The sequence below is a fragment of the Pungitius pungitius genome, chromosome 15, assembly GCF_949316345.1.
Source record: "Pungitius pungitius chromosome 15, fPunPun2.1, whole genome shotgun sequence".
NCBI lineage: Eukaryota > Metazoa > Chordata > Actinopteri > Perciformes > Gasterosteidae > Pungitius > Pungitius pungitius.
In genome coordinates this window covers 9,385,825-9,413,724 of record NC_084914.1, presented here as the reverse complement: position 1 = coordinate 9,413,724, position 27,900 = coordinate 9,385,825, and the positions used below count along the sequence as shown (strand labels likewise).

Sequence of the window (27,900 nt, the reverse complement as noted above, 5' to 3'; positions counted from 1 at the left end):
CAGTCATTACTGGACTTACATTTGCTAAGTGGCCAGAAAATTGATTCCAAATAAAGGTTTTTGCTGCACAACCATGTTATACAATGACAATAAGGAGCATAAACCTGGTATGTTCGTACTCAGTCGAACCAAGAGCGCACCATTGTATCTCCATGATAGGTATCACACTCCATCGGATGAGATATGAGGAAAATTAGTATAATAATAACAAAAATGTCTGTAAAAATAAGATAGAAAGGAATTTCCTTTGATTAGTTTTCCCCTTTAAGCATTCAGGAATGGAAATCATTAGAAATAAAATGATGGTGTATGCAAAAAATATCTTTGTCTATTAGTAATTGCTCTTCTTTTGTCCCCGATGGTGTAAAAGATAAAAATATTCATTTACATCAGGTGAATAGATTCATTAATACATTCTACATACATTCTTTTCATTAGACCAACGTGTCTAGATGTGATGGAAGCGATATATGGAGGACACAGAACGCATACTGCACCTTGTGTGTGTGTGTGTGTGTGTGTGTGTGTGTGTCAGATAAAAGAACAAAGACAGCGGTGGTGACAAATCAGGTAACGTTAAGATTAGTTTAAAGCAGAAGAGAGAAAAACCCACAGTGGGAAGACAGAAAGGTTAAAGGAGAAAAAGAGGAGAGACTTGGGAAAAAGTCGGTGGATTAAGTCTAAGAGAAGGTGGTAAAAAAATAAAGGTGTGAGCTTTTACACGTGCGCACTCCCTGCAGGCGGCCTCTCACTAACCTGACTGAGCTAAAACCTTCTGATCCTTCTCTGGCTTCACCTGTCAGGTTAATGTGCGTTTATCCGTATGAAGTTTCTGTTCACATACACTGAAGATCAGAGAAAATAAACAGAGAGAGAGGAAAGAGGCGGAAGGAAGAGAGGGAAAGGTTGCATCTCAGTGGAGGGCAATACACCAACCTCGTGGTTTTAAATTAGATATCAGATGATTTACAGGAAAGAGGTAAAAATTACAACTGTACATTATGTGTCATTACCTGTAATTCGCACCTCCGCTTACAAGTACGTAAATAACGAGTTTATACCTGCGGTGTGGAGACTGCCCAGTCATTCCGTGTAACGTCAGAAAGCACAAAAGGCTGACAAGGTGGCAAATTACTGCATTTCATCATACATTTACTAGACTTAAGTCATCGTGCAGAAATTCAGAACCACACTCTGCAAATGTCAGAGACGTTTTTAGGACGTTTTTACCCCTACAGGTCGGATCCAACAATGCAGAAAAGAAAAGGTGGCACCAACTGTACCACATGGAGAAAACATTCACAGTAAACCATAAACTCAGATTAAGGTGGCAGACGGCCCAAACATTAGCGCGCTGATGACACAGAGACACCAAATCACTCAAACAGATCATCAGTGGATGAGCCTTGAGACATTTAAACAATGATGGTGGAGGTAAACATGTAACCTCTGGGGAAAGATATTAGTGTTCATCATGTAATTCATACAAATATTACATAAACAGCCCTGATATTTACTGCTTACAGTAAAGCGATACTATCTTTACTATCAGGATGTGCCGGAAACCTCTGTGATGTCTTTGAACGAACCCCAAGAAGACGACTTTGTTGTGCTGTAAAGCATTAAACTGTCACTGTGGGAGATTTGTTCAGATTTTCTCACATGCTGGATGAAATTGAAGAGAACTAATATTATTTTTGGCCAAGCACATGTTACACATGCCCAGAATTCAACCTTTGTATTTGATCTGTGCTAACTACCTGAGGCCGTTGTTTAGTGGCTCCAGATAAAAAGCAATCAAGCCTGCAGTGAATTTATGTATTTATATACAGGTGAAACTCGAAAAATTGGAAAATTGTGCAAAAGCTCATTACTTTCAGTAATTCAACTTAAAAGGTGAAACTACCGTAATATATTATATAGACTCATTACATGCAAAGTGAGATAATTCAAGCCTTTATTTGATATAATTTTGATGATTATGGCTATAATATATATATATACACTAATATATTAGTTTCACCTTTTAAGTTGAATTACTGAAAGTAATGAGCTTTTGCACGCTAATCGATTTTTTGCGAGTTTCACCTGTAAATATAGCTAAGAAAAGGAATTTAAAAATGATCAGTACCATTACAGATTAGGCAAAATAAGAATGGATTAACTCCCTTTCTTTCATCTCGTTGTTCTGCCTTTTATGACTTCGGCAATTGATCAATCCACGGTTTAACGAGCAAACACTGGAACACTAAATGCCATGTTCACAAATCTTTAAATAAAGGAAAGTTCAAACTGTCAAGCTGTCAAACAAGCTCCCTCTGTCTCTTTCCCGCAGCCTCACAGGAACTCAATATTTTGCTGGTTATTCCTGTTCAATCTGATCTATAAACACCCTTCAGAAGCAGAGGACGAGGGGGGACGTTTTACCGCAGGAGCCTTTTCTACCTGTGGACCTGGAGGATCTCACGCTGTAATAACAGTGATCCCCGGCTGGATTCCACCGAGGGGAGGGCGGTGGGGAGGAGGAAGGCAATTTTCACCTCCTCAGCCTGGAGACGCACAACGGTGCTGGATGCTGGCTGAGAGGACGAGGGCGCAGTGTGGAGGAGCAAATTAAAAGCCGGGAGGCCCTGCCCTGCACGTGCTGAAGGAGATGCGTTGCTACCAATGCCACATGTTTGAGAACGAGGCAGCTGGGAAAGGAAGCAGGCGGTGAACGGAGGCGGTAGGAAACAGGAAGGGACTTTCAAGAGAAAAGAATATCAAGGGCCCAGGAAGGCAGAGGAGGAGAGAGAGGAGGAGAGGCAGATCGAAGAAATGAGGTAAAGCGGAAGCAGGTGAGAGAGAGAGAGAGAGAGCTGCCGTGAAAAAGTGGAGGACGTGTTGCGGGAGCACCGCGGGTGGCCCTTTTCCCTTCAAACGTACCGAGAGCTGGGAGGGGAATTCCGCCTGAGGGAGCAGACGCTGAGAGCTTGGCTGCAGGCAGAGACAGATGTGGGTTAGTGCGAGGAGGAAACAAAAGACTGCACAGACGAAGATAAACATGAAGCCACGGCAGGAGCAGAGGTTAGAGGCAGAAGAAGAAGAGCGGGAAGACAGCCCCGAGGAAAGAGCGAGACAAGCAGGAGGAAGGTGCGGAGAGGAAGATAAATGGAGGCGAAGATGAAGAGGAGAGGGCCAAGCTCAAGAAACTGAGGAGTGAGGAAGAGCGGTGGGATGTAAGCTCTGACAGCCGAGGAGAGCACTGAAGCGAGAAACAAATGACGGCTCCATGTGCTGAGCGGGGTCAAAGCTCGGACTTAAGTTCAATCAGACGATGTCCCGAAGTAACTACGGACACAATCAATGGCGTAAGTGCAGCTTGGCTCAGCGGAAACAAACACAGGGAACACAATCGATTTCCTCACCGCCCGAAAGAAAGGGAATAAGTGTATTTCTCAAAACTATTCCTTCAAAGTAGAGAAAACGTACTGATACACATTTTACAAGTATACTTTTAATATCACATACTCCCGAGAACGGTTTGAAACTTATATTGAGCGCCGCCATGATGAATTATTCATCAGCCTTGCATCCTTAACGATAATGAGGAATCTATTGACGCAATAATCACATATTTTCAGTAAAATAAAGAGTCAACTGTTTTTTAGGGCATTTAAAAACTGAATAGGATTTTGAAGGGTGAAACTTTTCCAAAATAATTAAGGCTGTGACATATACAGGCTGGATAATAAAATAACATCACAACGTTTTTGGTGCGTGATGTGAAATTGTGGAAGTGGAATGTGAGACGTTGTGTGATCCCAGTGATCAGCACACTGGGAAACGCTAACACAGGAATATGCAAAATTCTGGTAAACTAGTGTTTGTATATGTATATTACAAATAATGAGATGTACAAAAACACATCGGTTTAATTTAAGAAACGGAAGAGGTTGTCATTCTTACTTAACATTCTTTACCTTTTTAGTTTGCTAGAATTAGGCAATTACTGTCCCTGCATGCAGGCTTTTAAGGCAGCACTGAGGGACGTGTTGTCTTTTATCCATTTCATTAGATCTGAACAAATTGTCAATTGGCTTCAGGGATCGCTGTCTCTCCCCGGCTGACACAGACAGTTAATCCTCATCTCTGGCTCTCAGGCCTGATCCCGAGCAAGGTCAGCCGCGTTGTAAGCAACCAGGTCAGACTGGAACAGCAGGCAGGGTAGAAAGAAAAGCCTAAAATACACAAAATCAGACAAATATCTCTGTCCCTCGCAGTCAAATGTTTTCATACTCTGCAGTAATTATAAACCAGTAGGCCCAAAAGCCCAAAGCTTGTTGTCAGTGCGATATCTGCAGCAATAAATACATTTTTAGATTGTATTAATTTTGGAGATACACAACGGAGAGAAGAAAGCGTGCAGACAACAACTGTCTTTAATTAGGCATGGAAAGCCGCTGTGACACTAATTTGGCTTGAGACGTCTTCCGTGCGCCAGCGCTTACGAGCTACTGAAAGATACAGTATGTTTACGGGTTTTCACTGCAACCAAGCACCACACCAACTGCTTTCAGCAGGCAGTTCCTCGTGGTTACGCTGTTTAAACCGTCAGTGAATTCATTCAGGAACCAAAGCCTGCACATCTCTGCATGGCAAATATGTATTCTTTGCACGGGACCTGGATCATACTATCACATGAAATATGTTAAACCTTCTAAAAGGTAAGTGCCCTTGAACAACAAGTTCATTTTTAATCACTTGAATCAAATCAAAAGCATATTTACAGTTCTTCGGGAATAGTACTGTGAATGTAGAATAGGTTTTTAGGCATTCTGTGGCTCCAGAACGAGCTGCAGGAATTTGAACTTTTAAGCCACCCAGCTGTATTGTGGTCAGGTAACAATGTGGCTTCATCTGTCATGAAACACCTGTGCAGGCCCATGGCGCACACTGGCCATAGACTGTGTACCAAATGTCCAAAGTCACAGGCTTATACGGACCAGTCAAAGGAAACGGGTTTCAACGTGAGGAAGTAAAACCACTTTTTACCGCAGAGATGGAGCGACCAGCTTCCTTTGCCCCGGCGCTCCCCGTCACGGAGCGAGCTTAAAGTCAGTAACTGTGTGCTGAACTAGAAAATCACAACAGAGCGGTGAAAATAACTTTGACTGCTGGGTTCTGCAGCGCCTTTCTTTCTATCTGTCAATGCAACAACAGTTTGGGGGAAGCATCTGTCATGGCTACTGCTGTCGCTGTGTTGGCCGAAGGCTGAGATATTTGAACTTTCAGAGAAGGGTGCGAGCAGCAGCCGGATGCACATCAGCACGGCTTTCCCTTTGAAAGGACAATGTGAAGGAGCCGGTGGTCTGAGCACAAACCAATAAAGCGTTACCCATAGTGGTGTCACTTTTCTTGCTTTGTGTAACCTAGCAACACCCATCCATCCCCAAGTTGCTGCATGTATGTTTGATATCAACAGTTTCCCATAAGCTTTTTCACTAAACATTTCCATTTGTTATTTCGCAGCTGCAACCTGTGAATTAAAAGTAGCAATCTAACAAACAAATGATGTCAGTGGCATAATTAACATGTTTGGATTTAAATTGTTAAAAACAGTGAACAAGCAAATGGTTCCATATGATGAATTGTAATTATAACTTCTTTAAGTGGCATGGCTGTTTCCAAACAGTAACCTCTGTTATTGGAATACAAAAGATTGCATGATATAAATCACACAGGGACCAAGTAAACCACGTCCGTGGCTCGTCTTGGATAGTTAATGTGTTTACTTTCTTTTTGCTTCAAACTGTGCTTCAATTTCTACGGAGAATCTCCAACTCTCAACTTCTAAACTAAACTGTAATCAAAACAACCTACAATGCAGCTACATTTTCTCTCTGTACTGTTTCACTGTGCCACAATTTTTTATATTGTGGCACAACCTACAATGAATTCTCTTACAATAATACAAAGAAGGAAATTGACAACATCTTGTCAAAATCAAGATTGTTGGAGGTAAAATACAAACTAAGTTTTAGTCTCAATAACATTTGCTCACAATGACCAGCGTCAGTCGAGGAGAAAAAGAGCAAAAGATGCTATTAAACACTCAGCGATTCATATCACACTTTAAATTTAACGCCGCAGGTCATGGTTATTATTCATTTTCCTTTTGCGAAAGAACTGAAAATACAAAAAGGGATCCTCCGCTGGTCAAAAAAACCTGAATTGCACTTGAGTATAAAAGTGTGTTTACAAGCGCGGTGTTTACATGCACTTACGTAACCTTATTTCCAGGGAGAAACCTCTGGAGCCCAGTTTCTTGGCCTTGTATGCGTGGACCGAGGTGTCAAATCAGCTTTTTACAAATGCGTACGTCACATAAAAACTAGGGCCGGGACTCGATTAAAAATATTAATTTAATTAATTAGAGGCTTTGTAATTAATTAATCGAAATTAATTGCATTTTAATTGCATAAATATTTGACCTGAGAACATGGATTTTTATTTTTGTTCAACCAATTCCAGCAGACAAGTGTAGAAATAGCATATTTAGAAATATAGTACTTTCAGAAATTCAGGTAGCCTATAGGTAAGTAGACCTTCTGTAAACTATGTTTTTTTAAGTAGACCAATACTTTCAAGTACATTCAGAACATTGGTTATTTTGTCAGACGTGGACTTAGTTACCCTGGTCCTTAAAGCAGTCATCTGGTGCAGTGTGGGTTGGGTGTGGGTCCTTGTAACGTCCACGCTAGCTGCTAATTGTTTTGCGTTGAGGTGATACTTGAGGCTCGATGTGAATTCCTTGTTGCACAGCTTGCACACAACCACGCTCTTATCGACGCTTCCATCCGTGTGTTTATTATAATAAAATGTCCCATTCACGGGGCCACCCGACACGGTCTCGTCAGCTTCTTCGTTCATGTTCAAAAAATGGAAAAGTGAACGTGCGATGCCACTTGTTGTAGAGAGTGGGAGCAGTTGTGTTGAGATGCACTTGAGAGAGGCACTCAACCTTAAACGGCTGCAGGAAAGCTACTCAGGCACAAAGCAGAGGACTACCCATGTGTGAAGGTTGTTTTACTAGCAAAAAAGCAATAATGCTCCATTAACTTTCCACGGAAGAAGGTACAAAATATATATATTTTTTCAAGAACGTAAAGAAAACCCAATTTCATGCTCTCTGTTGCACAGGCCCGGATTCCTGAGCGCTGAGATGAAACCTGCTCAAGTTGTGACATCACTCACAAGATGTGCAAACAGGAAACATTAAACAAGCGCTGTCATGGAAACGGTATGAACAGATGGATACAATTCAGAGCGAGTTTTGGTTCCCCTTTATGTGTCGCAAGCGAGACGTCAGTCGGCCAAGCGTCAACTCAAAGGGAACGAACATGTTGTTGAGTGAAAGCTCTCAGGGGCCACAGGTAGCATGAGCTGAGTGCAGACTGCGACCTCCCCACTGCTGATGCTATGACTGTTTGAAACGATCCTGGTGCCATCAGCAGCGATGGAGCGAGGAGCCTGCTGCAATGGGATGTGAACGCTGAGTCGGAGATTCAATGCCACGTTTGATTTCTTCCAGTAACTGCTGCACGGCTGTGATCCTTGTGGCAATTTCACCCGAAGGCAATACATAATTATGCGCACTTTGGGCATCCCCTCCCGCCTCTTCATGGGAACCACACTTTCCCCTTGGCCCTCCCGTGAATGCATTGTCATGACACGGAAAAACGAGACAAGCATGGCGAGCATATGTTTTGTCACCATGTGCATCGGCATCTCCCACTCAATGTTCACATTCCATTCCGGGAGTTATTAAACTCCTCGCTACTTTACAATTAATCAGCATCAAGATCCTTCATAGCATCAGCAGTGGGAACATCTCAGTTTGTTGTCACTGAATTTTTGTTTTCGCTGTTTTGACTTTGGCTGATCCATGATAGAAAGGAGGTCCATTAAATGCTCGCAACGTTGGTATCATAAGCGGAGAAAGGCGCTGATTACCTGATGAGCGCCAGGTTTTTGTAAATACGACGTAAAGCATCACAGCGTGCGCGTTCTGTGCGTTGGCTACGCTACGTTTGCAAATGTTCATGAGGGCCTCAGTGTTCAAACTCAAAAGGCAAAAGACACCATTCAGCGCTGCAACAAAAAGAAGAACATCTGAACTTATGAAAGTATGCGTCATCTGGCAGACCAGAGAAAAAGAGAGAGGTGCGAGAGACTTTTGAATAGAGGGTAACACAAGAGCACACATTCTGTTTGTCAGTAACGTGGTAATGCCAGTAGGCCAAATTGAAGTGTTGATTAGAGGCTGATCCCACAGCTTCCTGATCAAGGAGTGAAGGAGACATGGATTGGGGATAATTGCTCTCATTCATTACTGCCCTCAGTCATTACAGGGACAGAGAGTGATTGGATTGCCCCATAAATAATACTGGACCTGTGTGTGTGTGTGTGTGTTGGAAGTGGAATTGATAAGTAAAAACAGTGGGAGCAAACACAAGGGACAAACATTAAATGTTTGATTCATGTCAAACAGTTTAAGCCTTGTAACATCCAAAGGTGTGGCTCCTAATGAGTCTGTAAAACATGGGATGTATGTGATTATGAAAAAAAGTCACCGCAGAGCTTAAAAAACGGATTTCTTAGCTTTTCTTGCTCGTAAGGATTTCTTTAAATCGCTTGTGGATGGAAGTGCTGATCATCAAACGTTTTTCTATTGCTGTTTAAGGTTTATTTTTGGAAGTTAATGACACCGCTCACAGATTGACCATCCCCTTAAAACACAGCTTGAAAGTCCTAACACAGAATAATACTGTAGATGCTATGTTGTACCACTAACACCTATACCAGGATAGATTCTCACTAACACACATATAAACAGATGAGGATAAATGCATCGGCCCCGACAGAGAGAAGGACCCGAATTGGGAGATAATCGGGTGTGAAATCCCAGGGTTTCTTTCTGCAGTAATTCAGTCAGTCTCTCTAAGTGCACAGCGACGTCTGTTTTAAACTAAACTAATCGCACTGATCACAGGGCTTTTAACCCACTTACTGGTAGTACAGTGTGGAAATGTCAGCTGGTTGGCTCACGAAGGTTTGTGACTCCCAGGGAGCCCCAGCATTCTTATCCTTTTACTCCTTTTCCTTCATCCTTTCCCCAAGGATCCTTAAACAATTCCCTCCTCTTGTTTTATCAGCTGCCTAGTCATCCTTCTGTCTGCACTGTCTCATCTCCATCCCTCCCTTTCAGTCTGCTTTTCTCCAAAGAACATCCATGTGAATAATAACATGTCAGAAGAAAGAGACTAAAAATGACATAATGTAATGAATGGCAATGCCAACTGAAAAAGATATAATAAAGAAATACTTTCTTTGTTGTTGTTGTTTATGGAATTTCAATCTTTTCTATTCAACAATCCTAAATTTAAAATGATTTACTTGACAGTTGGTAAGTAAGCTAGCGCGCCTGCCACTAGCTGTTATCCAGCAGCAGAAGGCAAACAGGGGATTTGGTGTTATTGGAGAGTGAAAGCCTGTTTGCACCCAGAAACAAACACGCGCGCTACATATAGAACCCACAAAGTCCATCTAATGAGCTCTGCTGTTGCAAAGGAATACATAATGTTTTGTTTAAAGTAAAAAATATTAAAACATTATTATCGTTACATTAGTAAATGCAGTGAACAAAAAACAACAAATCTAATAACATTAAGTTGTTCCAAAGCATCCAGCTTTTACTGTCTTCCAGGCACTCTCAGGTGAAGGGGTTGGCAGTCAGGTTGCTATAGAGACAGCTACACCATCTCTGTGAATCACCATCATAACCATGGCAATGGTTTCCTGTGAAGGAACAGGGGGTTAATCTAGCAGTTAATTCGGGTTTTAAAAGAGGGGCTCTGAAAATGTTCCTCTAAATGTTATTCATTACGTATGTTAACAAGATTAATGCCAAGCACCTGTAATACGGCTCCTCATTACCTAGAGCAGGTACTTATGCCTCTGGCCTTGGGGGGCTTATAAAAGCCAGCATGGATCAATAAAAGCCCATTTGTGTAGTGGAATCAATGAGGAGAAGAAGATTAAACCATCACAGAGAAGAAATGCAAAACAGAAATAAAACTGTGGTGTCTTGCCACCAAATCCTCAAGGATGAAGCACATGCATGGGGACTTGGAGTAACTTTAGGTTTAGTTAGCACATTGGTTTAGCTCACTAGGTTGAATTGAGGATCCTCAGAAACAGATTGAAATGCAATTTAAGTTTGGTTTTGAGTTTAAGAACATTAGTCACAGTCTAGGAATCCGTCTACAGTCGAGGATCATAGCCGCATCAGTTCTTTAACTCTTGAAACCCTCATTAATCATTCAAAAAGTTGCCCTGCAGTTTCAAAAGGTCTCTACTTTCTTTCTTTTTCTAGTATTATCATCTATAATCTATGATAATCTCACCGCCCCTGTGTCTCCTTGTTTCTACATAGAGGATTTCCACATTCTCTCCATTTTGTCCTTTTCCCCCATCTAATCACTTTCATTCTTGCTTTACTCGTACTTTATTGTTGTCAGTAGGCTGCATCTTTGCTGAGAGCTACTACAGTAGAAAGCATACACACATCTCTTTCTGCACTTTGTAGGCTTCCTGTTTCCTACACACTTCTCTTAGTTGTCACTTGCATGTCGCTAGTTTCCTCAATCCTGTTCTTGGAAATTCTTTCGCAGTAATTCCCCTTTCTTCCATTCATCTCTTCTGTTAAATATTTGATTACTAGCAGGCTGAATTGACACCCCTGTTTCCCTCTGGAGCTGTTCACATCTCAAAGTAGAGGCTGCAGAAGGAAACATGAGGCACTTTCAAACAAACATCAGAGCATTTTCTGTGTCATATAATCTTGTGTTGCACTTTCAGAACTGCCAATCGTAGACATTTTGTTAGACTATGTCAAGAAGGCGTAAGAAGACACATTCCTACTCCCCACTCATCAAATACCTGAGTGGCCCCGTGATTTGCTGTGGAGTTCAAAAGAAAGCTCCCTTTTACAGAAACTAAGTGACTGGGTTAATGTTAAGTGGACTGTTTAACAATGCACATGACTACCAAGTGACGAACTAGTCAAGTGACTACTGACATGCAACATTTATTTTAGGTTTCGAGGAAAAAGTACTGTGTTTACTTGCCATCTATTATTATAGTTTAAAATCATCAATCCAGCCTGAAGCTAGCGGAGTAAAAAGTTTTGTTGCAGTCACTCCAAATTAGGCTTACGTAGGAAAAAGCACGCTGCATATACTTTTGTGTTGTGTGCAAAGGGAGACAAATCAGGAAGGCATGAAAAGCAAAGACCATTATGGTTGCATGTAGCGACTAAGTTAAGATAAAGAACTAACCCGTTGACGCACATATCAACAGCCAACAATAAGTGCGAGCAGCCAGGAAGCTGAATCACTGCATCTAAAGGAAGGTTTATAATTCAAACACAAGAATAAGAGCCGATGTGTTGCCTTTTAGGCATTAGGCTTTTATTTTGTACAAGCTTTTATTTTGCAATGGTTTCCTGCCTTAGGAGTTCCAGGCGTTAGTTTCCTGTTAGTGGTTAGAGGAAAATGGTGGAATCCATCAACATGCTTTCGTCATCCATTGCAATCCACATCGTAAATGCTGCAGAGGCAATGTCGTAAGTTGATAACTTCATTGTTTTAATTATAAGGTTAATGTTAAGATGCATATTTACAGTAAAAGGAGATTTGACGACTGTAATTAAAAAACGTTTTATTCACATATGTTTACGTAGGACTAAACAATTTTGTATCTTGTGTTTGTTACAGTTTTCATTCTTCTGTCTGTGACATGATATAAAGAGCCACAGTAAACAGCTTGAGAAGCTTACTACGACTCAACTCGTCATTTGCAGAAAGAGTTTAGCTAGTTGAATAGCTGCGGTTGCTACACCGTAGTGAAGACAACATAGTGAAAAGACAAAGAAAGCTGGCGTTGTACATCGTGGTAAGATGGATAGCAAACAAAGCGACAGGGAGTCAGTGGCCAGTAAAAGAAGTTCACGGTCTTCAACTTCATCAGCTGGCTCAGTAACACGTGCTCGTGCTAAAGCGGAGGCAGCTAAAGCACGCGCTACATTTGCAAACAAAGAAGCTAAAGCTAAGCTAGAAAGAGCTGCAACGGAGGCTAAGCTACAGAAAGAAAAGGCAGAAAAAGAAGCGGAATATTACAAAGAGAAAGCAGCAATCGAGTTCGAATTGCAGCTAGAGAACGCAAGAAAGGATGCTGAGCTAGAAGCGCTTGCTAGTTATCGCGAAGCCGCAGCGGCCGAAGCTGAAGCTGCCGTGTGGGAAGATGCAATGGACAATTTTGTTGTACTGGATGAAGCAGGCCCATCAGAGAAGGACAAACTGGAGCGTACAAGTGAATATGTCCAGTCTCAATACGAGCTACACTCAGGTGAAACCCATCCACGTACCAGGTCACTAAGGCAAGCAGCCATGAATGCTAGTTCCCAAGTATCTCAGCTTCCGACAGATGAAACCCCTCAAGGATATTCTTCCAATCCTTTCTCTCCAACATGGCAGCCGCCTGTTAGTCCTAAAGAACCGTCATATGCAAAAAATATTACCAACCCTGCATTAGCAAACTATGGCTCGAAAAATGTGCAAACACCTTCAGCTATTAAAGTGGAAAGGCAAGTCCCACGAAAGGAGACTGACCATCAGACAAACATAAACATGCGTACCACTTCCTCAGACAACTCTCCTCAGCCTTCCTTTCCACGCTACATATCAACAGCTAGCCATGGTGCACCCGGAGCGGAACATCTAGCACAGTTCTTGGCTCGTCGCGACCTGGTGAGTTCAAGTTTATATAAATTTGATGATAACCCAGAAAACTATCGAGCCTGGCATTCATCATACATAAACGCCACTCAAGGGCTAGGCCTCACAGCCACGGAGGAGCTAGACTTAATGACTAAGTGGCTCGGTAGAGAATCCAGCGACCAAGTCAGACGTCTCCGTTCAGTGCACGCGACGAATCCTGTCGTAGCACTCAGAAGGGCCTGGGAACGTCTCCAGGAATGTTATGCAGCACCCGAAGTCATCGAAAGGTCCCTTTTCAACCGGCTCGATCATTTCCCAAGGCTTTCAGGGAAAGAACACACAAAGCTACGAGAACTAGCCGACCTGTTAATGGAGGTGCAGGGAGCCAAGGAGGACGGCTACCTCCCAGGCCTGTCTTACCTGGACACCGCAAGAGGGATCGAACCCATAGTTGCAAAACTGCCTTATGGTCTTCAAGAAAGATGGGTATCCGCCGGTTCAAAGCACAAGGATGAAAATAATGGACGATTTCCCCCATTCGAGTTCTTTGCAAGTTTTGTACACCACGAGGCACGGAAAAGGAATGACCCTAGCTTTGCCATTCAAGGTACTAGCGGCTTAGCTGCGAAGCCTGAAAGGCCCTCCTTTAGAAGTAACCAAACCCCTATATCAGTTCACAAGACGGATATAGCCTCAACACACTCAAACGACCTAAAAGGAACCGGCGATCCAAACAAAACCTGTCCAATACATGGTACACCCCACCCACTCAGACGATGCAAAGCCTTCAGAGCCAAACACCTAGAGGAAAGGAAAAGCTTTCTCAAGGCAAAGGGAATCTGCTTCAAATGCTGCAGTTCAACTACGCACTTGGCAAGAGACTGTCCAACTACAGTCAAGTGTATAGAGTGTGATAGTACCTACCACGACGCTGCTATGCATCCGGGTCCTGCACTTCAAGACGGGGCTCCCTCAACCTCACCACACAACGGCGGGGAGAGAGAAGAGAGCAGTGACACTAAAGCCGTCGTCAGCGCAAGCTGCACCGAAGTTTGTGGAGCACGACAAGTCGGCAAGTCATGTTCCAAGATTTGCTTAGTGAAAGTATACCACAAACGTCAACCAGACAAAGCCATCAAGGCCTACGCTGTATTGGACGACCAAAGCAACCGATCGTTAGCAAGGTCTACTTTCTTCGAGCTCTTCGACATCAAGTGTGAACCATATTCCTATTCTTTGAGGACGTGTTCCGGCACAACAGAAACATCCGGACGTAGGGCTGAAGAGTTTGTGGTGGAGTCACTCGACAGCAGGGTCACAATCCCTCTACCACCCCTCATCGAGTGCAACGACATTCTTGACAATCGGTCAGAAATCCCAACGCCAAACGCAGCTCTATGTCACCCTCACCTTCGCAAGGTAGCAGAACACATTCCAGAAGTTGACCCCACAGCAGAGATTCTCCTGTTACTCGGCAGAGATATCATTAGAGTTCACAAGGTACGGGAACAAATCAATGGTCCACACAATGCCCCATTTGCCCAACGCCTAGATCTGGGCTGGGTGCTAGTAGGAGAAGTCTGCTTGGGGAATGCACACAAGCCTACAGTTAGCACCTTCAAGACAGCTGTGCTCGACAATGGCCGCCCATCGCTCCTTCCACCTTGCACCAGTTTTCTACGAGTCAAAGAAATGGTTCCTTGTAGCAGGGAGACAAGACACACCTCCAGTAAGGTTACAGGAGAAGTGTTGGGACAAACTGTTTTCAATCACACAGAAAACGACAACAGGTTGGCACCCTCATTTGAAGACAAGGTTTTCTTGAAGCTTATGGACGAAGAGGTCTTCAGGAATGAGTCACAAAGTTGGGTAGCTCCACTCCCATTCCGACAACCAAGACAATACTTACCTAACAACCGGGAACAGGCAGTGCAGCGCTTTGGATCACTTCAACGAAGCCTGAGTAGGAAGCCAGATATGCAACAGCAGTTTGTGGCCTTCATGGGAAAAATATTGGAGAACGACCACGCCGAAGTCGCACCACCTCTGGCAGAAGACGAAGAATGTTGGTACCTGCCGACCTTTGGTGTGTTCCATCCACAAAAGCCAGGTCAAATCAGAGTGGTGTTCGACTCAAGTGCTAAACATGCAGGGGTTTCCCTCAATGATGTGCTCCTCACAGGCCCAGACCTGAACAACTCACTTCTTGGAGTTCTGTTGCGGTTTCGGAAGGAAAAGGTTGCTGTCCTAGCGGACATACAGCAGATGTTTCACTGCTTTGTGGTACGAGAAGATCACAGGAACTACCTCAGATTTCTTTGGTACAGGGACAACGATGTGACCAAAGACGTCATAGACTTCAGAATGAAGGTTCATGTCTTCGGCAACAGCCCGTCTCCCGCAATAGCTATTTACGGGCTTAGACGAGCTATCAGAGAGGGTTCCCAAAAACATGGGGAAGACACAGTCAACTTTGTTATGCGTCACTTCTACGTCGACGATGGCCTTTGTTCTATGCCAACGGATGCGGAAGCCATCGACTTACTGCGCCGAACCCAGACTTCACTTGCCGAGTCTAACCTCCGCCTTCACAAGTTTGCCTCAAACAGTAAAGAAGTCTTGCAAGCTTTCCCACCAGAAGACCGTATAGGGGCCTCAAAGGATGTCGACCTCAGCGGGGAAGCTGCACACACTCAACGGAGCCTGGGTCTTCTATGGGAGATAACCAGGGACACGTTCACCTTCTCTGCTTCAACTGATATGAAGCCATTTACTCGCCGTGGAGTCCTCTCCACGGTAAACAGTGTTTTTGACCCTTTTGGGTTCGTGGCCCCGGTCACTATTCAAGGAAGAGCCCTTCTCAGGGAACTCACAGTCGAACTTTCTGGTTGGGATGCACCGCTACCTGCAGACAAATTGAGAAAGTGGGAGGCCTGGAGAGACTCACTCCAAGACCTCAAGCTCCTTCACATACCAAGGACATACACAGCAGTCTCTCTAGCTAAAGCGGTGAGAACTGAGCTCTGCGTGTTCTATGATGCATCCACTAAAGCCATTGGCGCTGTGGCATACTTGAAGGCCATACAAGAAGACAAACAAATTCAGATTGGATTTGTTATGGGAAAGTCAAAACTGGCACCTCAGTCTGAACCAACCATCCCAAGACTCGAGCTATGTGCAGCCGTCTTGGCCGTGGAAATAGCAGAGCTAATTCAGGATGAACTGGATGTTAAGCTGGATTCAACCAAGTTCTACAGCGACAGCAAGGTTGTTCTTGGCTATATCTACAACGAAAGCAAACGTTTCCATGTCTACGTGCATAATAGAGTTCAGCGTATTCGCCAATCCACGAAACCCGAACAATGGCACTATGTGCACACAGAGGAAAATCCTGCTGACCATGCATCGCGGTCAGTTCCTGCTTCACGTCTGCCAGAAACAACGTGGTTCACAGGGCCCAACTTCCTCTACAAAACTCCCGACAAACCAGAACCAGTAAAGACATTCGATCTCATCAAACCAGATATGGATGTAGAGATCCGTCCAGAAGTAAGGAGCTATGCCACAAAGCTCGAAGAGAAAGGACTCAGCTCAGAACGCTTTCAAAGGTTCTCCAGCTTCAAGACCCTTGTTCGAGCCGTTGCACTCCTAATACATATCGCAAGGTGTCAAAAACTATCCAACTGGAGTGACAAATGTAAGGGATGGCATAAGTGTGATCTGTCTCGCACCCCAGACGAACTATGTCAAGCGAAGGAGGTCATCATCAGAGCTGTTCAGAAGGAAGCGTTCAAAAAAGAATTTGAAGCTTTGGAGACATCTAGGCCAGTCCCCTTGAACAGCAGCCTTCATCGGCTTAGCCCAATGTTGCAGAACAATCTTATCTGCCTTGGAGGCCGGCTGAAGAATGCTAACCTGAACATTGGAGAAAAGAACCCGGTTATCCTCCCCAAAGACAACCACGTTTCCTTGCTACTCGCCAGATACCACCACGCTGAGGTCAAACATCAAGGTCGTCACCTGACGGAAGGTGCTGTCAGGGCAGCGGGATTTTGGCTCTTGGGCGGGAAAAGGATCATCAATTCGATTCTACACAAATGTGTAACCTGTCGTAAGCTTAGAGGTAAATTCCAGCAACAACGCATGGCAGACTTACCTCCAGAACGCCTTACGACCTGTCCTTCCTTTACATACGTGGGTTTGGACGTCTTCGGACCTTGGGTCGTCTGCACCAGACGGACAAGAGGGGGGCAAGCTGAGAGCAAGCGGTGGGCCATAATGTTCTGCTGCATGAGCTCCAGGGCTGTCCACATCGAGGTCATTGACTCGATGGACACATCAGGCTGCATCAACGCTTTAAGACGTTTCTTTGCAATAAGAGGACCAGCCAAACAACTGCGATCAGATTGCGGCACAAACTTCATAGGGGCCTGTAAAGAACTTGGAATGAGCAAAGACCAACCAGATTCAACTGTGCAGAAGTATCTTAACCAAGAAGGGTGTTCTTGGCAGTTCAATCCCCCGCACGCCTCGCACATGGGTGGTTCTTGGGAACGCCTGATCGGTTTGGCCCGAAGAATTCTTGATTCAATGCTTCTTGAACAGCACACTCGCTTAACCCACGATGTCCTGTGTACACTAATGGCAGAAGTCACAGCAATCCTAAACGCGAGGCCACTAATCCCAGTTTCAAATGATCCCGAGGATCCATTGATCTTGTCGCCATCAATGCTCCTAACTCAGAAAGGGGGAGTCCCTTCCCCACCCGGGGATTTCACAGACAAAGACCTCCTCACCAAGCAATGGAGACAAGTTCAAGCGCTGGCCAACAGGTTCTGGAATCGTTGGAGTCGTGAGTACTTGCCCACCTTGCTTTGCAGGAAGAAATGGCACAAGTCTTACCGAAACCTTCAGGAGGGAGACATTGTCCTTCTTAAAGACACTCAAGTAGCCCGTAACCACTGGCCAACGGCTATAATCACAAAGACCTTTCCTGGAAAAGATGGGAGAGTGAGGAAAGTGGAACTAAGGACCACAGTTCAGGGATCTTCAAAGACTTTCCTCAGGCCAGTCTCCGAGGTGATCTTACTTTTAGTTAAGGACTGATGTACTGAAACTCATTTCCTAGTTTAGTAGTGCTAGTGACCTCACTGAGGCCAGGCGGGGAGTGTGTTGCCTTTTAGGCATTAGGCTTTTATTTTGTACAAGCTTTTATTTTGCAATGGTTTCCTGCCTTAGGAGTTCCAGGCGTTAGTTTCCTGTTAGTGGTTAGAGGAAAATGGTGGAATCCATCAACATGCTTTCGTCATCCATTGCAATCCACATCGTAAATGCTGCAGAGGCAATGTCGTAAGTTGATAACTTCATTGTTTTAATTATAAGGTTAATGTTAAGATGCATATTTACAGTAAAAGGAGATTTGACGACTGTAATTAAAAAACGTTTTATTCACATATGTTTACGTAGGACTAAACAATTTTGTATCTTGTGTTTGTTACAGTTTTCATTCTTCTGTCTGTGACATGATATAAAGAGCCACAGTAAACAGCTTGAGAAGCTTACTACGACTCAACTCGTCATTTGCAGAAAGAGTTTAGCTAGTTGAATAGCTGCGGTTGCTACACCGTAGTGAAGACAACATAGCCGAGGTAAACCTAACCCCTGTAAGGATGGAAAGAAATAAAATAAACTTACTTTAACGTATGATGCGTTTAAAGATATAGTTATTTGTCAATACAGTGGAGGTGATTGAATATCCCTTACTATATTTCTAAGAATATTTAAAGCACTATTTGAGCGTATTTAGGTAAGTTATTTCTGGAAAGACGTGTTTCTGTTGAGTTTTCCGTTTTGTTTGAGCAGCACAAATTCAATTCAATGTAACCTTCATTGTGTTGCAGTGCCGGCACAGAGATGAATATCAACAGATAACCGCCAAACTATCTCCACATGTCACAAGGAGAAACTGAGATAATAATGTCTTGTGTTTTGAGACTAGCAACACAGAAATTTCTAGAATGAACACCGTGTTGAAAAGTATCAAAATTTATATTGGAACCCTTTTGAGTAGCTGATGAGTTCTGTCAGAAAGAAGGAAAATCAATTAAAAATTAAATTAACTTCAACAGGAATTTACCAGAACGTATGGTTTGGTTGTATGTGATCTCGGTGGGGGGGGGGGGGGAGGGAGGGGGGGAAGAGACAAATGACCCCAACTGTAAAGACACACTCTTTCTACTGAATGGGACCTAAGCCTGGTACCACAGGGAGCTACGGCCTTCATCTAAACCAGCTGGTCATGCTGACAAAGCATCATGCTGATCGACGGATCTCAGTGTTTTGTGTGTCTGGGTGAATTGGTGCCTGTATGCAGCAGCAGCATGTTGAGGTCTGACCTGCAGCGAGTAAGCTCATCTGCTGCAGACAAAATAGCAGCGAAGAAGGAGGCCAGGCCAGGCTGGTTTACAGGGGAAAAAAGTGGGTCACTTCTCGCAGACAGAACTGCTGGAATGTGACGCCCGACTAAACCTGTAATAGTGATTTCAACTCTGAAGTATAAATTAATCCCTGACAACAAAAACAGAAATACTAGGTTTTTATCTGCATGGTGCAAATGTCATACTTTCATATTCCATTTGAAAGCCCTGTTGCCTTATGGTGTGGTGGTTTGGTTTTTCACACAGTGCAGTGAAAATAGACAAGGAAAGATGTGGAATCTGCAATGTAGTTTGAAACCCACCTCATTTACTGCATCTGACACGACTGCACAGCTCTGCTAGCTCTCTAGTTTTTTGGACTTATTGTTCACACCCTTCCTCACCACTGCCTTTGTATTCTGGCCCCATCCTTCTGGTAAAAAAACTTCAGTATGGTCCTTTTCTACTTTTACGATCTCATCCTGGTTTTACCTCATTCACACTGTAACGCTCGCTGTCGGGTTTTTCTTCCATTCCGTCACCACCTTTTTACACTTCAATCCCTCAATTCCACCCACTTTCCCTGCTTCATACTCTTTTCACCTCTCTTTTCTTCCTTTGCTGTCTCTGAGACATTAATGATTTGTCACGTCATCTGGTCAGCTGAACGGTCCGAGGCAGAAACCGGTTCCAGCTGGTAAATAATATCACATCTGTTGGATAAAACATCTTTAATATAAAAATAAATAAAAGTCATTTTTGAACTGAAATGAAAACCAATCCCCAAAATTGGAATTGCAAGGCCTTCTCTAGATAACACCCCAAAGTCGCCTTTAACAGTTTAGAGAAAGTCTATTCTGGGTGTTGTGTGTATTAACTGATACAGAAGATTGAACTGGCAAATTTTGCATTGGTGTGTATGCTTGAGTACAGAAAGAGGAGGAGAAAGAGAGAAAAAGTGCCGTATATATCAGGGCCAAAGCCAAGACTGCTCCCATTGTAGTGAATCAAAGCACTGATAATTAGTATAATTATAGACAAAGGCCAAGAGGGAACGGAGAGCTTTATATGTGCGTGTTTGTGTCTTAGAGAGAGATATGCACGGATGCTTTCGATGGAAACAGATGAAAGTAACAAATTAAATGAGTTACACATTTGTTTGTGATTTATCAACAATCTAGTGAAATATACACTACCTGGCAAACATGGTTCTGTTCAGCTCTCGATAGAGGAGGAGACATTCTTCCGTCAGAGCGCTTAAATAATTCAAATCACACTTACAAGATAATGCAGTTTGAACGTCGCATCAGCATTTATTTGCATTAGTGCGCATACTTTCCTGACCCTGATTGATTTGTGTGATCTTCCCAAAATGAACATGAACCCGGAGTGCAGCTGGTTACAGGTCTCACCGGCGTCTGTTATGTTACTGCAGGAATGAAGGAGCAATAATCTGAGGTGGAGCAAAGTGATGATGAACTGTTGGTGGTGCAGCGGTGCCTCAGCCAAACAGTCTGTGGCGAGGAGACGCTGCGTCTATGAATCTCTCTTTAATCCCCCGCAGGCATCTTGCTTCCCCTCACAACAATCCAATAGGCCTTCTCATGGGAAGGGCTCTTAGATTAAGTCATTACCGAGCAACTAACGAGATTTCTCATGACCGCACACTCATGAAGACACAGATTTGTACATTAGCCTCATATAAGTTTAAACGCATGCATTGCACAGGTGATAATATGCTCAGCAATTGCCAGGGAAGCAAGCAGCAACAGACTATATGATACAATGTCTGCTAGCTTACCACTTAATGCTGCAATACCGTTCAAGCACTCTCCTACACTCACAGGCAGACGGTGGTCATGACTTCATTCTCACTCTTTGAGTCATCTGCGGGGCCCACAAGCCAAAGCGATTCAAAACTGATGATGAATGAAACCGCTACACAGACTGTAATCACATCCTGTTTTCCTACTGTGCAACAAAGAGAGCACCCCGAGGCCATTAACTTCAATCTTGTGATAGTATTCTCGTCACAGTCATTGTTTCAGATTCAGAGCAGTGCCTTCAGCAGTAATTACTTAAATAAGACCTTTGGATGTGCGTATGTTTGTTCGAGTGGATTTCCCCTTGTTGCATGTTTCTCAAGTAATATACACACAGACCGAACTTTTTTTATAGTTTAAGAGTTTTGAAATAGTTGCATAACAAAAATACCCTTTTAAACTACTTTCTATCAGAAGAAAACAGTTTCAAAGGCAGGTCAAACTGGGAGAAACTCTGACAAAATCACAGAATTTTGAAATAATGGGATTAGGCCACAGGAGTGAATTCAATTTGAGCAAAAGCAATTGTTTGCCCTTGTGAATTGCCACTGTGTAGCAACAGCAGACCATTTGGACCGTGCTCCCCTTTCAGGAGACCCGGGAGCTGGAGACTTCAACACAGAGGAAGCTATTGTAGCTACGTTCAATACCAAGAACGAAACTGGGGGGAGATTTTGTGAGCTAGCCTACTAGATTGGTAACAGTTTGCTCAAATGCCACAGTAGTTCAACTTATTATTATTTCAGAACCTTAATAGTCAGAAAAATTAGTTAGATTCAGGAAGATACCATAGATTGGGTTCCTGGCAAAAAGCCGTGAAGACTACCTTCTCCAATGTGGCAAATAATGTAAAATGACGTCATTCTGCATAATAATTCGCCACTTCCCCTTGTTGTGTCTATTTGGTGGTTGTTGTTTGGGGATTTAAAAGTGTTGGATGATGGGCTTTTCTTAGACTGTTGCTGTTCACCCTGTGAATATTAACTGCTACTTTAACCTACGAGAAACAAATATTTGCCCAATAAGCCCTGCATGATATCAATTTCCCACTTTCTGATGAAACCTGACCTTTTCTCTGCTAAAAAAAAATGTATATTTTAAAATGTCTTGCCGTCTCAGTGTCCGTCTGTTTCTTCTGCACACACATCCTCACACACATCCTCGCTTGTTTCCTCCACCTACTCCCTCATTTCATATTCCCTAAGGCACCTATCAGGATTCAATCAAAGTCTCTCAACCTTCACTCCCTTTCATGCACTAAGCTGTGCACATTTTCAACAGTCAAACCTCATTTCACGGCATGAGGTGCAAGCGTGTACTTGTGAGGACTTTGAACACACTCAATATTTTACTAGATGGTCCATCACGCGGACTCGCCGTGAAATCCAGCAGATGGGTCCATGAATGGGAAGCGGCTGCTTTCAACAGCCTTAAGTATGTACTTGAGTACTGAGTGTGGGAGATTACCAAAAATCCTACACACACAGTATATAAATAGGAATTTCAGCCAACTCTTTGGTTCGTTACATTACATGTCATTTAGTTGACCCTTTTATCCAAAGCGACTTACATTGCATTATAACCCATGAGTTACATTTTGCCTGGGGAGAAATTAGGGGTTGGGTGTCTTGCTCGGGGACACTTCGACAAGGCACATGGGGCAGCTGGGATTCAAACCTACGCCAACCTTGCAGCTACCAGCGCACTACACTACTCCATGCGCCACCATCGCCCCCGTTCGTCATTCTAATTCATATTTATATCTTGTTTAAAGTTAAAGCCTGGGACCTTTTTTTAAGATGGGAGGGATAGAGTCTCTGGATACTGTTATTTTAAAATACAAAAAACTTCAGGAACAGATTGGTTTCCTTCTTAGCTCTCTGCCAGGTGACAGACAAAAACGCACTGTTGTGATATCAAATAGGACCCATGGGCCTCGGCAACACAGGAACGGAAGGCCAGAGTATGAAAGTGTGTTTTCACAAAACACACTTTCCTTTTCTGGCAGGTGTGTGTTTGTGTGTTCATGACGTGTTTCGAAGAGCTTTTCAAACAAGATGTTCAAAGAGTCTGTGTTTAGACTTAGACTGGAGGAAAGCATGTCTCTTCTCCCGTAACACACACACACAGAGGGACACAGTGGGAGACATGGAATGGGAGTCAAACACAGCCTAGCGTCTCCTGGGAACCAGACATACCTTTTCAAATCAACTCAACCCAACATCCAAGCTGCTCTTTATGAACTCAGCCCCAGTAACTCAGTGCAGCGCACAAACACAGCTGCTTTGCACAGACACAACAACCTCTCGATACAGCTGCATGTAGCGCTGCTACAATCAGGAATCATTTAGTGTAGAACAACCCCTTCCAGAAAACCCAAAAGACTGCCTTTTAAACAGCCAAAACAAGGAAGGTTAAAGAGGTGTTGATTCCAGGAGGTACCATTTGTAATTCTACATACAAGGAAATGATCTGGTAACGCATTCTGACGTACAAAGCAAGATTATAAAGTAAATCTGTCAAATCTGGAGAGAAGAGAGCATGAACCTCCGGTTCCTGTACCACTAACAGGTATTATCATTAATGGAATCAAAGGCATCGAGACAAAACCACCATGAATTCAAAGTATGGACGGATATCATCAAGTATCAGCATTGATTACTCAGCCATGCTCTTAATGTGTGGCTGGTGTAAAGCACGGTACTTACGATCCAAGCCGTTGATGTATTCCATGGCGACCTCACAATGCCCCCACACCGCGCTGACGACAGGATGCAGCTTCTTGCCCTTCAGTCCTCTGAAAGCCACGCCTAGATACCGCTCATTCACCATGAAGCTCAGCGTCCCCTCGTCCATGTCCAGAACGACCAGCAGAGAGTCCGGCAGGATTAGCGACTCCTGCGGCTCCAGGAAACACGGGTAGGAGGGCAGCGAACTGTGGGCCCTGTTCTTACTGTTGTGGTAGAGCCGATAGCGTCCCAAATCCCAGCCCCAGGATTCGCAGTCCGACCCCACCAGCGCCGTGTAGCCAACAGAATGTAGAGCAGCTTGCGAGGTCGCCACCCCGACGACGGCGTGCGTGCCCCGCTGCCTGCAGGGCCAGTGGATCCTCCACACGTGGAGGCCCCTGGTGTACCCGACCCGTCCCCGGATGCAGTCCGTGCTCTGAGCAACCGGGTGGCGGTGAAACGTCAGCTTATCGTCGTCTTTTATGAAGATGTTGAGCGACCGGTCGTCGGGGTTCCACGCGTGGCGCAGCTGGGTCTCCGGTCCGGCACACGGCATGTCGAGCAGGAGGTCCAACCGGGGAGGTTTGACGAAATCAGGGCCCCTCAGTTCTGGGTGCTGCCGGCGCTGGGCCAAAGGTCGGTAGGACGGGGAGCCGCCGCTTTCCCCGCGGTCATCCACCGACTTGATGCCGCCGGAGATCTTCTGTCCCATGGCGCCGATGGAAGGGTCGACGGGAGGAGGGGATGGGGGGCGGGGGGGGGGGGGGGGGGGGTTGTGCAGGTGGGTGCTGCGCAGCGCAGAGCTCGACGTTACCTCATAAATGCGGTGGAGCTGAAGGTAGAGATCCTAACTGGAGAGTTCTGGGGGAGATGAAGGAGGAGGAGTGGATGAACCAAAGATGGATCAGCGATCCGGTTTCATGCAACAAATGTCTTCAGAAGGACGGAGCGAATGGCACTCCTGTTGAGAGAAGAGGGGCCACTATTAGACAACAACGGGTCTGTACTCAATCTAATTGGGGTCCGCTGCTGGTTTTCTAGCTCTAGTCCAAGCAATGAGCCAGAAAAAGAACTAAAATGAGAGCTGATAATTAAAAATGTCAACCAGAGTAACTGAAAGATCATTTGTAAAACTATGTTTCACATATTTTGGTTTAATTGGAGTATAGATGACACTGTTCTGAAAAGTAAACATCATTGACTTTGAAACAAAGATCTATTGATTTTCTTGATAAATCGTATTATTTTTAATCTCTGGTGTACACATACATCATCGTCTGTGTCTGGCTTATCAGCTGCTCGTCTTTACCTCACCGGCCACAAGCCCCCATTAATTTGTTCTTTTATTTGAGCTGACGCATCTTCTGGTAAGAGTGTCTCACATCTTAAAAGAAGTGAGGCATAGCTTATTCAGCCTGGAACACACGTGATGTTAACCTGAAACAACACTTGAAAAAGTAAGTTTTGAAATCTCAGAAGTCAAAGTCTGAATTTCTTCAAAATGTAAAATGCATGAAATTTGTGTTTTTTTTAAACTTTTAACTGATGACTTCAGAACAAATATTCCCACCAACCTAAGACCATGGTGTAATTCTGTGTGAAATATCTCTGACCTCCACACACACACACACACACACACACACACACACACACCAACCTTCGTCTCATTTGGCCGCTCGCGTTTTCACATTCTCTGTCTGTCTGTCTCTTTCCGTCTCTCCTGCTGTGAATGAGGTCATGGCAGCTGGCAGCCAGTGTTTGCCACCACTCAGTTCACTCCTCAGCATGAGAGGGTTCAGTGCTCGGACACACACACACACACACACACTCACAGCTGCCTGACTGTGTGTCATCACGCCTGGCAGGTGGGTGAAGGGTGGACTCCACATGGAAGATTCCAGAGTCACTACCAAACTTTAGGCTAAGAAAACACTATTTAACACTGTACAAACTCTCGGTGTGTGTGTGTGTGTGTGTAAACTGGCCCAGTCGGACATTTTTGGGTGTCATCAAGGAGGCACTTGACCTCTGACCCTGCGTTGTCACGGTCACCGTTGCGGAGTAACCTCTGGAGGCTGCAGGTGGGCTGGCACAGTCTGCTGCTGCAAATACATGTTTCAGCCATCTGTTGTTTACTTTTCCTGCATCTTCTCTGCTTCTTTAGCCAACTCACATCAGACTGTACAGACAGGGGTTTGGCCTAACAGAATATCACATGTGGCCAAACCATATGCAAAATGCTAGTGTTGATATGATTATGGAGTGCAGCTATGAACAAATCTATTTTCTATGATTGTGTTCATTTTTGCACTATTGTGAGAAAATCACAATTTACAAAAGGGGATCAAATCTCTACCTTTTCCACCAATGCTCTTGAATCCACATTCAGTGCTAGTCAGACGTTTTCTCATTCAATTCAATGAGAAAGTGTATCCAAACTTTGAATTGGTACTGTATGTCTAACATACTATCGCAGGATAAGAAGAACTTTTAGAATTGGTTACTGGAAGATGTGTGAAAATGTGTTTCAGGCGGATATAAGACACCATCTGAAATAATAGGACACAGGTAGGGACAAGGGTGGCAGCAAAAAGAGAAAATGGCTAAACCTAAGCAAAGAAGTTGAGCAAAACGGTGTGCGTGTACAAACTATCCAAGATTTTTTTTTCAAGAATGGATGAGCTAGAAGAGGAAATTCAGCAGTTGGCACCTTGTGTGGGCTTCATCTGGTTTCTCATGCTCTATTAGTAACAAGAACCAGTCACTAAAAAGCATGTGAAGGCCGTGTGTGTGTGTGTGTGTGTGTGTGTGTGTGTGTGTGTGTGTGTGTGTGTGTGTGTGTGTGTGTATGTGTTTCCATTTACTGTCCAACAAACTCTGCCTAGGCAGACAGGCTTTGAAGTCTCTCACACACACACACACGCACACACACACTGTGAAGGGAAACGGCTGAGGAACCTCATAACCATACTGCACCACTCTTGGGAGAACAGACCCGATATGTCTGCAGACTTACACAAGGGAGTGGAGGCAGGACACATAGGACAGAAAATAAATGATATACGTTATTTACTGTCGATGTGTCCTTCTTTGTTTGTGTCTGAGATGGTCGGCCAAGGACAGCTGCTTACACGCCACAAAGGATCAGCTCGGAGGTCATTCAGCCTTCCAGCTTGTTTCTGTGCTCTGTGCATGAATGTCGGGCCTGAGTGGGTGCTTGTGTCTGTGCGTGTTCCTAACCCTTGATCAGCTGTTCCACATGTTATGACAGAAGCAGATACAGCTGTTGTCTCGCCCAGCTAATATGGCATGTGGGAACAAGTTCCTTTAAGAAATCACGTGTCGCCAAATGTTCACTTCACATGAATATTTTATAGATGTCTTCAAAGAATAGTTAATAGTTAGTTTATTTTCATAAGATCAGAAGATTGATCCATTTTTTTGCTTTGTAAACAGACGTTATTGATATTTTTATTCTAACTCTCAAAATGACACCAGGACCATTCATATGGAATGAAAATGCTGGATGAAATGAACAGCAAGTAAACATATAATTTGATCAGTCTATTAAATAAAAATATTGTTGTCATGGTGAGCTGTGATTTAATCGCAGAATTAGGGATAGTGTAAAGAAAGAAAGTGCTTGCACACTATGTTGTTCAGTCATGGAGAGCAGCACATGGAAATATGTTAAAGTTTGACAACAGCCAACGTAAGTCATGCACAACTTTGGGGCGACGTGCATAAAAAAAGCTCAAGAGGTCAAAGGCACAGGAAAAACAGACACGCATGTATATAATATATCTTCAACGACAGCTGTACCTTCTATTAAACAAAGCACCATTCTCTCTACATCGCTGGCATTCGTTCCTTATGAGGGAATCCATGGGTAGCTGAAGATGCCACGGCAAGACATAAACTGTACCGTCTGGCTCCTGACAGGATGTCAAAATAGACACTCCAGACTAACAAATCATCTCCAACTGATGAGGAGAAGTGACGCGATCATATGGACATCTCTGCAGTTGGGGAAGAAGAAACCAGAGCTCTTTTCTCAGCGTCTCATTTTTTTCTACTTTCTTCCCATATTCCCGAATCACCTGTCCGTTTG

General features: G+C 44.0%; 1 protein-coding gene across 2 annotated transcripts in view; it reads right to left on the bottom strand.

Annotated features, from left to right (window-relative positions):
• LOC119209686 (SPRY domain-containing SOCS box protein 4-like) overlaps positions 1 to 27,900 on the bottom strand; it is a 57,886-nt gene that overhangs the window by 8,376 nt on the left and 21,610 nt on the right. For both annotated transcript variants that reach the window (XM_037459172.2, XM_062557915.1), the window contains exon 2: positions 23,769 to 24,750. In XM_037459172.2, coding sequence (XP_037315069.1) covers positions 23,769 to 24,501 — 733 coding nt within the window. In that variant the 5' untranslated portion in view covers positions 24,502 to 24,750. The remainder of the gene's footprint in view (positions 1 to 23,768; positions 24,751 to 27,900) is intronic.